Here is a 13216-nt window from a genome sequence, read left to right as displayed (position 1 = left end):
CACCCCCGGCCGGCACTCAGCCTGGCTCCCACCTGCTCTCACTCCTCCATCACCTAGCGGGGGATTGCTCCATGGGTTCGAACCGAGGACACTACCTTTACTGTCCACCCCTCCAGGAGGGGTGCATCGCCGCAGGCATGCCACTCTCCGATTCTGCCAGCTATCTGCGCTCGTTACCTGAATGCTGTGGGCCTCAGCTTGGGATGGATCTCCGAGGTCACAAAGCATTCAATGCGACAATCGAAGGGTCCCCGCTCTGCCACGGCCCTGTGTCGGAACACCATTGCCCCAGGCCGCTGTTGGCAATCCCGCAGGTAGTCTCTGTTGCTAGGCCGCCATTTTAGGACAGCACGCCTCACGGTTCCCGCTGCCGCTTCCTGGCTTGTGCTTGTGCCCAGCCGGCCGGCAGGCAAACGATACGCAGTAACAGGGGTTCAGGGAGCGACCCCCGGCAGTTCCCCCATTGAAGGATGGACAAATGGTGGTCTGACGAGACCGGGGGTCCCATAGCTCTGGTGCCTTGCTTTCTATGCCATTCGCTGGATAGCCACGCCCCGGGAAAATAAAGTACTTTTGTTAGGTATATTACAAAATGTATCCAGTGGAATTGTTTGTAAAGTAATCCTACCACCATCATTTGCATTGCCACCAGTTCTGCTGGCAATGTTTTGCTGCACCTGTCAGCCCTCTTATCCACGTCCTAGCATAAGATGCGCTGCTTCCTCTGCCTCACTCCATGAGGCTGCAGCTTGGAGCTGTCCCCAGATAGAGAGGACCATGGTGGGGATAATAAGAGAAGGAGACTGGAGATGGGAGGCACCCTGGGTAAGAGGCTTTATGAGAATAGCAGTAGAGACGCATTGCTGTAGATGGGAAGAGGTAAGAAACTCCATGTTCTTCAGGGGAGAGGAGGGGCTGCTGGCTGTGCTAACACTGTCAGACCATATTCTGAGCCAGTGGTACCTTTTTAGCTCAGGCCGTTTTCTTTTCTGAAGTTTGTAGGACTGTTGTAATATAGGGGAAACCGGAACTGTAAGTAATAAAAGGCCAAAAACAGGTGGGACATGGTAGCCAATGCAGCTCACAAAGGGCAACGTGAGTTCTTTAGTTAGGTTTTAGTCAGTTTTCAGCTCCCATTGTTTTGTATTCGTCTAGCCATAGTCCTGCGTTTCCTCATGTGAAAATAGTCACAAGTTCCACAACTGAAAGTGCAAATGATGAAAGCACCAGGGCTTTTTGTGTATAACTCACTTCAGAATACTTGTTTCCTGTCTGATGACGAGCTGACCCTCATATCTAACTGTAATTTGTCAAGTTACAGGAAATCCTGTTATACAAATTATCAACGCTATACAAAATATGATAGACACTTTACCAGCCCTGATCTGACAGGTGTAATGAAATAACTGAAACGACCCTCAAATTAGGGGACAATACAGGAAAAACTATTACTCATGCGACCAACACCACAAAAAAAAAATTCCACGGTTATAATTAGTTGTCACCACCAAAATCACTTGTCCTCAGGAATGGAAAGAGTTGGATTCGGAGCTGATAATATTGTGTGCCTTGTGCTGGTGTCCACTTCCTCTCATTATCTCTTTGTAAAAAGAAAGACACCACTTCAGAACTAATTTTCAGTATTTTACCAAAAATGATTATCTCTCGGAAAACTACATTCGGGATGAGAAAACAGCTTTTCAGTAACAGTCCTTATTTCTATGCGCGCAGAGACGCCACATATTACCAGTTAAGCTTTGTTAGTGTGCTTGCTAAATAACTTGAAGTAAGGGCCAGATGTAGGAAGCCGTTTGCATGGTGCAAACTGCGAAAATCGCAGTTTGCGCCATGCAAACAGCCTTCTGCGATGCACATTCACAATTTGCGAGTCGGTACCGACTCGCAAATTGTGAATGCGACTCGCAAAGAGGAAGGGGGTGTCCTCTTCCTATTTGCGACTCGCATCGCGATGCTAAATTGCTTTGTGACCGCGAATGCGGTCGCAAAGCAATTCGCAGTTCCCACCAGTGGCACACTGGTGGTAACCCATTCGCAAAATGGAAGGGGTCACTATGGGACCCCTTCCCCTTTGTGAATGTTGCCCAAAATGTTTTTTCAGAGCAGGCAGTGGCCTACTCTGAAAAACCGAAAGCAAATGGTTTTGTTATTTTTTTTATTTTGCAACTCGTTTTCCTTTAACCAAAACGGGCTGCAAAATTAAAAAAAAAAAATGCTTTATTTAAAAAGCAGTTACAGACATGGAGACAATGAGGTGGGTCTTTGCGACCCCATAGCGAATCGCAGACAGTGTCTGAGACACCGTTCTGCATCCGATTTTGCGAATCGAAAATTGCGAGTCGCACCGATTCGCAATTTTCGATTCGCAAAATCAGAACTACCTACATCTGGCCCTAAATCTTTTAACAAACGTGGTTCATCTCTTGTATTTCAATAGCATGTTCTTGATTCTAGATAAGGTGGTGGCACTGCAAATGCTAAGAAGCGGTGGGAAATAGATCATCTTTCCCTGAAAAGACATTGAGCATAAAAAACGAAATCAACAATTGTAGAGTCAAATTGTGAGGGACAACTCTCCATAAATAAAAAAGCAGCATTCAAAGGCTCATCACTTGATGGCTTACGTTGTTAAAATCAGTGTGTTTAAATGCACAACCGAGAGCGAACAGAGAACCTATGATCCCAGGCGTGTTTTTAAAGCCCTTCAGTACTCTTATTAACGATCCCAACTGCAGGCATTTTAGGTAGTGTCCAAATCAGAGGCAGGTGCTCCGAAATAAGGAATGGAAATATTTGTTTTGTGCAAATTCCTTAATGCAAATACTATCACCAATGACTCTCTCAAAAAATATTATTAATGTACAAGTAGGGCTTTGTCTCCTGATGATCAACGCCACATTTTATTACCTTCAAATAAGAAGAAAAATAAGAGCACAAGTATAATGGTGGCATATAACAAATATACCTTTCCATTTGCCAGTCTTTCTCAGATATCCTGAAAAGCATGCCAAACAAAAATCATATAATTGAGGACAATAAGGATCGACATCCTCCCGGTTTTCTGGAATATTACCAAGGGTTTACAAAATAAAAAGACATCATAATCAAGAGTTTTCGAAAACCCAGCTGTGTTCCAGGGAAGCAGTGGCAAAGTTGGGGCTAGAACCTGTTCAACCAGAAGGATCAATTGGATGATGTTGGCAAATGGTCATTAAGACAAGGCAAATATAGTAACTTAGTATTAAGTCACTCACAACTAGGATGCACAGAGCTTACAAATGTTTTGGCAATCACTTACTTAATAGGCTAGTATAAAGAGCTAGAAGGAGATAAGGAGCATTTACAAGCAGAATAGTAAAATGTCCCAAATTGTCTCTTTGTTTGAGCCCTGGCCATCAGTAAACGTTTCCTTATTTTTACAGCAGTTAGTATAGTTGATAATAACTTGTTTTGGCTATAAAATTGTGCTTTTTCATTTTGAATGTAAACTGTGGATGGAACGGTGTTTTACGTACTCACAATTTTGAAATCAGGTGCAGGGCGGAGTCTTACTGGTGGCCTGTGTTGCACTGAATTTTATTTGCTATTAAAAACTCTTATATTAGTAATGTGCACAAGTTTACATTTAAATGAAACATGATAAATGTAAAATCTGTAGTAAGTAACCATACTTGAATGTAATAGGCCTATGCGTTAATAAAGCGCTGAAGTAGATGTCAAGTTAAATGGATATTAATGCTTGAACACAGAAAGTCCTGTTTTTCACATTGAAAATGTTTTTTGTGCACGATGTTTTTCTTCTCTTGCTTCAGATTTTGCTACCTCAGTATCCTACTGGAAGTTAGTAAATAGATACTTGTTTTGTAGTAGACACCTGATAGTGAGGTTCTCATCCGGATGAGATGAAAACTACAGGAAGGATGATTCATTGGAAGACGTTATGGGCCACAAGAAAACAATGTTGTAACCTTCAAGGACTAATGTCAGAAAGTCTAATACACTCTGTGAGAACATGGGAAGTGAACTTGTTCCCAGGAGCCTGCTGATATTCTATTGGTGGATGAAGAAGACGAAAGAAAATAGTATTGCAACATAAAATGTGTCTGTTTATATTAGTGTGTATTCCTAGAGTAGGCAGGGTAGGCCTTAGGATTTCCTTTTCCTGACATTCTGAGTAGAGTCTCATCTCTGATATCTTAGATTTCTCTATATGAGAGGCTATTATCTTAATTCTATATGTGTGCTGAATTATGACTGTGAATACATTTCCAGTCTGATTTGCTAAAGGCTTTATGCCTGGTCACTGATCTCGCTCTCTCGTCAAGAACTCTTTATTGGGTTCCTCAACTGACACATTTTTCTCTTATCAATTCAAATTTATTTGCAATAGGGAGTTTCCTTTAGAGAACACACTTGTTTTATTATTACCTTACTGACGGTGATTTTAACAAATATTTTTTTCTATTATATAGTCAAATATCGATTGATGGATTATATTAATGTTTGATGTTAAAATTTAGAGACAAAAGCCTGATGAATAAAGAGGTGGACAACTAAAAGTTTTGAAAATAAATCACTTAAACTAACACTAATTTTCTTTATTGGCTGAATTTAAAGTCTTTATTGATGTATTGTTTATGTAGACGATTGCTCCTCATTTCTCTTTGTCGACCATCAAAGGTCCATTTGAACAGTGGTTTGGGTTGTTTAATAATTACTTCCAAAGACTGAGATACAGAACACCCTACTCCATCACCTGTATCATAAAAGCTGGCCTGAAGCAAAAAAAGCCTTAAGGTAGGTCACCTCTGATTGCATACCCCAGCGAGAATGCACTAGCTTTCCATCCACCATAAGACTCACAAACTTGTTTTGTGGCATACTGAATTTGGTATGAGATTCTCACATTGGGTACATATCCTGCTGAGAGGCACCTAAACGGATCCAATCACTGCTGTTTTGGTCCTGATGAAATTGCCACAAGTTTTGTTGTCAGTGAACTATGTTGAACCTCATTCTTACAGATCTTAGCATGTTCTAATTTTTTAATACATACTAGAGTTGAAACATACATTATAACTGAAGGCCATCACCCTTATAAGCTTTAACCTAAGCAAGGACATAAAGCATAATCCAGCTAAAATATGACTCCCTGAAAGCCCAGTAACATTTCCTAGGGTGGTGGATAGTAGGGTCAACCAATCAGAAATAAAGTTACTTTTGTCCTGTGGTACTAACACTAATCACAGCAATTATTCACTTTCCACAAGAGTAAACACTTATGATGAAAAATCCTTTCCAGGGCATCTTCCTGCATCTGTTCTCCCTCTGTTGCTCCTATAATGTGCCTTCTCATAATCAAATCAGCTTTATACAGGTGCTGATTCATCAAACATTCTGGTACCTCTGCCTGCTTGATTGGGTGTGGTGAGTTGTACATCCTTCATCAACGATAAAGATGTCCAATTCACAGCTAAAGCTCTTATGAGCTGCACTGAAAAACACTAGGATGTATCTATCTTGCCATGTCTGTGGAAAATGCCACCTGAGGGAGAGGGGGTATTGGTCAGAGGCCAATCTACATTTTCTTCTCTGTGGTACTAGATCTTTGAGGGCTTGCAAAATGGGGGCAAACTGGTATTTAAGGTGCTTATTTCAGATGTGAGGGTAACTGCTTCTGGCTCAGAGCACATGTTCTTTTTTGGTCTCTCTGAGCTAAAGAGAGTGGGTAGTTTGAGGACATTTACTGCAAAAGGAGATGCTGAGGCATCTTAGAGTATTGGGATGGCACCTTTTTTTGTCAGGCTGTAGGATTCTACTTTTCAGAGAGAATTCTAAAAACCCCCATGCAGTACACAATGATGAGCAAAGCAAGGTGATTAGTATTTTCTTAATTTTTTTTCAAATGTTTGCTTAAAATAGGTGTCCTGGACTAATATATTTATTTTTTTCATGTTTCAGTGTTAAGTTTATAGCTATGAGAGTTAGAAAATTGCTGAAACGTTTTGGGAGTCTACTGCAAGTCCAATATGGAATTTTCAATTGGATGCCTGTGTCACATATTTTGACAGCAGTTAGATGAAGTTTTCAGACACTGATGCCATGCTGCTTAATGTATAGGAAAGAAGGTTTTAAGGTCGTCACTAGAATTTCCCAGATTTCCAAATTTAGGGATTTTGAGCAGAATTAAGAGTGCTTGGAGACAGCTGTCTTTTGGAATTCGGCTATTTTGGTACCACAGTGTTGGCTTGAAAGTAGTTATATTGGCTCTCCATATCAGACTTTCCTCTCATTGTTGAAATTGAGCAAAATAGTGAAGACCCTGCTTTTCACATAGCCCTGACCCTGGCTCGACCCATACAGTTCCCGCTTCAGCACCAGGATACCCTCCTAAGTAAGTTGTGTGACATAACATGACATTTCTATCAGTGGTGTAGGCTGGAGTGTGGGTTGGTCATTAAGAAAGTGAGTTAAAAATCTCTAGGACTTAGTAGTATTTCTTCAGTTGAGAACTGGTCCCATTTTTCAAGCCATGTATGGAAAAAAGGCCTGGACAATCAACTCTGTTTAACTTTACATGAAGCTGGTGAGAGAATAACATTAGTTTGCTAATAAAGAAGTGTTCTGAGGTGGGTGTAGCTTAAATTTGTGTGAATAAGATTGGGATATTGGGGATGGGTGGTTTCTAGCTAGATGAGGATCACATCATCTTCTCATCCATCTGCCTCGCTACAGTCATTTCTGTGGACAGAAAATCATGAAGCGAATAATAGCAACACATACTAGTTTCCGATCCCTCCAATATGGACAACATCCTATCCCTACTTATAATCTGCATGAAAAGGAAATGGGCCCCTACCACTTCCAGTAACACAAAGCCCCATCAAAAACAATCCGAAGTTGAATAAACACTGAGCTGGGAGGGCTGGAAATCCTTGATTGTGATGAGGAAGACCTGGATTTGCAGTAATAATAATTACAAGTAAATATCTGAGGCATTGGCATAGCTACTGGATTTATGATTAAAAACTCTAATACATAGTTGCCAAAACCATAATAGTTCACTTCACCCGTAAATATCAATGCAAAGAAAATTTTACATCTATACATTGACAGCAAATATAATACCTCTATCACTAAACCTAGTGCGGCAAAAGCAAAAGAAGTAGAAACATTTACCCGCAGAAGTAATATACAGTACTTCATGAAGTTGTGAGGATACCCAAGTTGCCCCATTGAAAATATCCCCAACTGATGTAAATGATGCCAAGAAGCAGCAATTCCTTTTGTATATCTGCCTTCTACTTGGAAAAGCAAGTTTTTGCCCTGATCCTCATGACCTTCTAGAAACATCAGCCTAATACATATACTCAATGTAGACAGAGGTGGCTTCAACCCCTGACCAGCCAAACCAATGTCACAAACAGTGCATTAACCCTCTCTGTTGTAGACAAATACATTATAAGGGTTCTTTTCACATCCAACAAACGCAAATGTTTTTCTTCTTCCACTGACTTGGTCAGGACAAACACGGAAAGGACTACATCCCTAGAGCAATTAAATTGTGGTAGCACCTTAAGTACAAACTGAGACCTGGGCTGCAACACCAGTCTTTTTTCATGCTAGAGTTGTTTGTATATATACTTGAACCTAAACTATCACCTCCCCTTAGAGTGCAGGTGGGATGGGGTGAAATATCTTAGGAAAAGCATTTGCTGTGGATGTACCCCTTCCTGAAAATGGCAGTGTTTTCACTCATTCATACAAGTGGTCAGTGGCATAAATCTACTGTCTGAAAGTAATCTGCTTGCTCTCTACCTCGGTGTAGGCAGCCTGTCTTCTTTTTGTGGGTACTCAGACACTACACGGTATTTAAGGGAACTGGCATTCGCATCCCAAGTCTGATGCCCAAGTGGTCCTTCTCTCAACATTGCCTGTTCTCACCTCAGCAATCAACCAAGCTCTCGGTGTGTGATTCCAGCAAACTGAGAGCAGAAGTTAGTGACTGCTGTAATGTGCCTGCATTGTAACTCAAAATAAACTGTCTGGAGGTAGGAGAAAGGAACATGAGGAGAAAGGATGCATATTTATTGCACTGTGTAGAAATGTCACCGTCCATGCACTGCAATGGAAAAGAGTAGAAATTAAGCACTCTTCTTTACAAGAAGACTCATCTGACTCCTCCAAAAAAATGGATGTTTGATGGTGCAATGATTGTTACACAAAAGGATGATGGATGGAGTGCTGAAAAGTATCAAACACTCACACTCATCACAGATCTGGGTTTAATCCATCAGTTTTGTTCACCATGCCACCCCAGTTTGGACCCAGCCACATGCAAATCAGTCTTGACCCTGTTCCCTATGGGAACAGTCCAGACCAAACTGCCAGGCTAGGTCCTCCCTGGACCAGAAACAAGCATCCTGGGATGGTTTCAGAGTATCACCCCTTATCAGCTAGACTAGCTTGAATCCAGTGGCACAGTGATGAAGGGACCCACGTCTGGGTATACCATGGCCACCTAGGGTGAATTTAACAAAACAGAAGGATGATGGACAGAGTGCTCAAACTGTTCAAACACTAACAGTCACCCTAAGTGGCCATCCACAGGTGAGTAATACAATGCACACATCAGGGCAGTTACTACATTAATTACTCACCCCATATATGTCTAAGTTTCAAACAGAGTCCCAGTCCAATTACCCAATCAGAGTACATTGAGGCAATTGTTAACACAGTTGGTTGGTACATGCAACATACAGAGCATCCAGGTAGATTAACCATTCACATCAGTGCTGGCATCAGAATTTGAACCATTATCATCATCATTAAATGGGTCAAGCAGTTGACCCCATGCAAGCATTTCTGCAGTTGCCCTATCATTAGTGTGCACTAGATGCATAAGTAGCTAGCTACTCTACTGCTCCTCACTACTGGAGATCTCTGAGCGAGCCAGTGGTCGACCAGCAGTCTCTTAGAGCCCCACCAACCCATGGACACTCTGCATTTGGCCAACAAAAGAGCAAGCTGCGCAAGCTTATATGGGATCTTCCACCCCCTCGGCCTGACAACCACTCTTAGCAAAGAGGCCATTGGAGTCATAGCTATTTCCAAACCAGTGACCTTCTCAATTCTGGGAACCACCTCCCTCCAATATTGTTGCACTCCATCACATGATGACATCAGATGTCAGAAGGTGGCACCCGCCTCCCAGCAGCTCCTATATTTGGCACCCCTAGAGGGATCCATCTTATTCCATTTATACAGGATCACATAGGTGTGGTGTAAAAAGTTGAAATGAAGCTCTGGCCCAGTCAGATTTGGACAGCGTGCCCTCCAATTCTCGCTCCCAGGCGTTATTTGCCACACAGGGCTTTGGGGTCATATCCTCTAAGTGCTTATAAAACAGTGTAATCAGGTGTCTCCCCTCTCCCTAGTGGATGAGTCCCCTCCCAGTACCTCCGAACCCCACCAGGACATGTCGGGAAGTCACACCACAACTCCCTTACAACGCTGTCCAATTTAGCATAGTGCAAAAATGACCGAAGCCTAACCCAAATGACTTCTGAGGATCTAGTAAGGAGAAGTAGCTCCCTTGTTCCATGGACATAGTGTCCTCAGTAGCTCAAAATGGGGCAAGATCCCACAGTTGCAATTCCCTATCGAAATTGGCCTGGCAAAGCACCCCTTCACCACCTGTTCTCATATAGCCGCAGTATTTCTGACCACATACAGGACCAGGTGCTCGGAGTGCCCCACCCCCCCCAACATTGAAAGCTGGGCTAGTGTATCTGCATCGAGCATGCCCCAAAGCAGTCACCTTTCCCGCTTATTAGTCTTGGTCGACCACCTGGCAGCATGCTGCACGTGCGCCGCATAATAGTATAATTTGATATCCGGGATAGCCAACCCCCAATCCTCCAGATCCCTGTGAAACATGGTCAGAGCCACTCTACTACAGCACCCCACCCATATCAGGGACACCAGCAAACTGTTCAGCCTAGCAAATAACTGTGGAGTCAATAGAAACAATGAGTTCTGAAGTAGGTATAGACAACGTAGGTGGAGCAGCATTTTAGCGATCGCGGCCGTACCCATCCTCGAAAGAGTCAGCCTATTCCAAAACATAATGGATCATTCAAGGCCAGACACCACCCTGTCCACATTGAGGCACCTATGGGCTTCCTCAGTGTGCATGAGCCAAATGCCTAAGTATTGGAACCTCTCCAGTTCCCAACGGATGCTCTGGCGACCAATCCAAGAGCCGACCCCTTTATGCTCCCAAAGGGAAAATAAATGACTTGTGGGCATTCACCTAGAGTCCAGAGACACTCCCTAATTCTGTCAACAGGCGCAACAGCAGTGGGACCAATTTTTCCGGCAATCAAAGGTGCACCAAAGCTACATTGGCATACAAGGAAACAACGTGTGTGGATTCTCCCACCAGGATCCTCTAACCATCCATTTCTCAGCGGAGCAACACAGCAAATGGTTCAATAGCTAAAGGGAAAAGAAGTGGCGACAGAGGGCCTCCTTCCCTGGTCCCCCTGCCGACCACCCAGATCTCCAATAACTCCCCACCTACTCATACACAGACCGAGAGGTCAGTATAAATAAGATATACTGACGCACAAAACGTACCCTGCAGCACAGCCATCAAATACCCCCTCTGACCATATCAAAGGCCTTTTCCGGGTCCAAAGATACCAACCCCACCTTTTGTGCCACTTCCATTGTCTCATGTATGACGGGCACTAAGCACCTTAAGTTAAAGGTTGTGATGCGTGCTAGGATGAAGCTGCAGTGATCCTCATGGACCAGGGCACAAACAACCCCAAGCAGCCTGGTGGCCAGTATTTTACATAAAATTTTAACATCAGATTTTAGCAATGTGAGTGGCATGTTCAAGGATGGATTCGTCGGGTTATTCCCATTCTTGGGCATAAGGAAAATTACACCCTGATGCATTGCTTCTGGCAGTATGCTCCTTTCTCATGCCCCCAGAAAAACAAACAATAACTTCCCTTTGAGAGTAGCAGAATATGTTTGATAAAACTTGATGTGGCAGCAATCTCCCCCCAGGGCCTAGGACTTGCTCAGGGCTTTTATAACATCCCCCACCTCTCCCACTAATATATCCTCTTCCAATTCCCACATATAAATTCCTGTCCCAAGTGAGGGAGCTCTACTCTTTGGATAAAGCCATTCAATGCCCCATCAGAACCTACCGGATCTGCCTGATAGACTGTGTACAAATGGTCCACCAACACAACCAGGCCATACCGTTGACTTGAGACCAATTCTCCTGCGGCATTCCTGAGATGCAATGTAGGAGGACACCCCAGCTCCCGTATGAGTATCCACGCTAGTAGCCACCCTGATTTATCCCCCTCCCTTTGTAACCTTTGACAATTAGTCTCAATTATCAGTTTATCTAAGGTCTCCCAATTCCGTCCCACTGCTCTGTGTAACCGGAGGTGTTCCCTGCATGATTATGCATTAAGTATCTCTTGTTTTTGCACATCTGCTAGGTGCCCTTCAAGTGTTTTAATGTCGGTCTCCAGCCATCGGCATATCCCACACACAGTCCCTATACATGTCCCTCAAACCACAGCCTTCAGGGCTTCCCATTTGACTGACCTTGTGCCCATAGTTGCACAGTTCTCCAAATAATCAGTCACAGAGGTCATCAAAGATACCTCCAAACCATATCTGTCAAGAGATCAAAAGACATGCACCAGGACTGAGCCCCACCTCCTGCCGCTGCCCAACTCAGTCTAAGGAGCTCCGGAGCATGAACAGACAGAAACCACCCCAGATGCATCACTGCTTCCACTCATGTGTGATCTAGGTCCCCCAGCAGAATGCGGTCCAGGTGACTAAATGTATTATGTATTTTTGAACGACCCGTATATTCTTTGCCATGTAGATGCAGCTCCCTCCAACCATCCCAGAGCCCCAGATTTTGCGTAAACATAATGAAAGAGCTCACCATCATTTGTTTAGTCCCCTGTTTCGCCATCCAAAACACAGTTGAAATCTCCAGCCCATGTAATGGGCGACCCCACCCCAGTCTCTAATAAGTCCAGTATATTATCATAGAAGTACCGATCGTTGTGGTTGGGCGCATATGTATTCAGGATAGTGGATTTAAAATGTTCAGTATAATTTCCAAAGACACCTTTTTCATGAATAGTATTCTATTATTTTGCAAGATTTGGAAAGGAATGACTGCATTTTTGATGTAACGATCTAACCATGAACCGTTTTATCTTGCAGTAAAACAGGTGATGGAAACCAGTACTAGTTAAACGATTTAGTAAATTTGGTAGTCTTTTGTTTAGATAGTTTATCTGATTTCCTGTTCCCATGATGACATCGCTGCCAGATTGGACGAGCTGCAAACAATTCGACAACAAAATGAATGGGAATTAAAATGTTGTGCTGAATTACAGAAGCATTCAACAATTTTCCTAACCCTACTTACTGCTACGTACAATGAGTCGAGTCTGAAGGGTTAGGAAAATAGGCATAATTCAACAGTGACATGATTCTGTAAGGTAGACCCTCCTTGCTGACATCTATTTGGACATATAAATCATAAGCTTAAATCCCTGAAGTTTTGACACCGACCTCAGTCTGCTGATGTTAATAAACCGAGTGCCAATAACCTGGATATTAGTAAAGTCTGTAATATCAACACCAGTTATTTACAAATCCATAAAACAGCAAATCTGTGGTAGCAAAATCAATGTATAGAAAGTGGATATTACTCTTTCATCAATGCAGCCGAATGTCATACATGTTAACTTTGAATCTATGCAAATGGTTCAGTGTTCATTAACACGACCATGACATCATGGATCCACTGGATTTACAATAAAATGTTTAATAAAATGAATAGTTAATCATTTTCGATGTTTGCATGCCGTCTTCAAGCTCTGCGAAATGCTGAAGCGTCTCCTTTTCAATGGCAAGTGAGCATGCATCATTTTTTATTTACACAAACAGCACGAAATGACAAAACAATTCACAGGTTGCTTACATACCTCCACAGCCTTGAGTTCATCCAGTATTTCTGACACTTTTGATGGTAGATTTTTCCAGGCCTTTAAAAATACAAAACAACTGTGATTCCACTATAGGAAACCTATAAATGGTAGTCTTATATATATATATATATATATAAACATAGAAT

General features: G+C 42.6%; 1 protein-coding gene across 1 annotated transcript in view; it reads right to left on the bottom strand.

The window, feature by feature from the left end:
• Positions 1 to 13216, bottom strand: part of KNDC1 (kinase non-catalytic C-lobe domain containing 1) — a 523355-nt gene that overhangs the window by 60389 nt on the left and 449750 nt on the right. Inside the window, exon 28 of the mRNA XM_069239773.1 lies at positions 13068 to 13127. Within this exon, the coding sequence (XP_069095874.1) occupies positions 13068 to 13127 (60 nt within the window). The remainder of the gene's footprint in view (positions 1 to 13067; positions 13128 to 13216) is intronic.

The sequence above is a fragment of the Pleurodeles waltl genome, chromosome 6 (assembly GCF_031143425.1).
Source record: "Pleurodeles waltl isolate 20211129_DDA chromosome 6, aPleWal1.hap1.20221129, whole genome shotgun sequence".
Taxonomy (NCBI): Eukaryota; Metazoa; Chordata; class Amphibia; order Caudata; family Salamandridae; genus Pleurodeles; species Pleurodeles waltl.
Note: the sequence above shows the minus strand (reverse complement) of the source record. Positions and strands in the feature narration are given on the sequence as shown.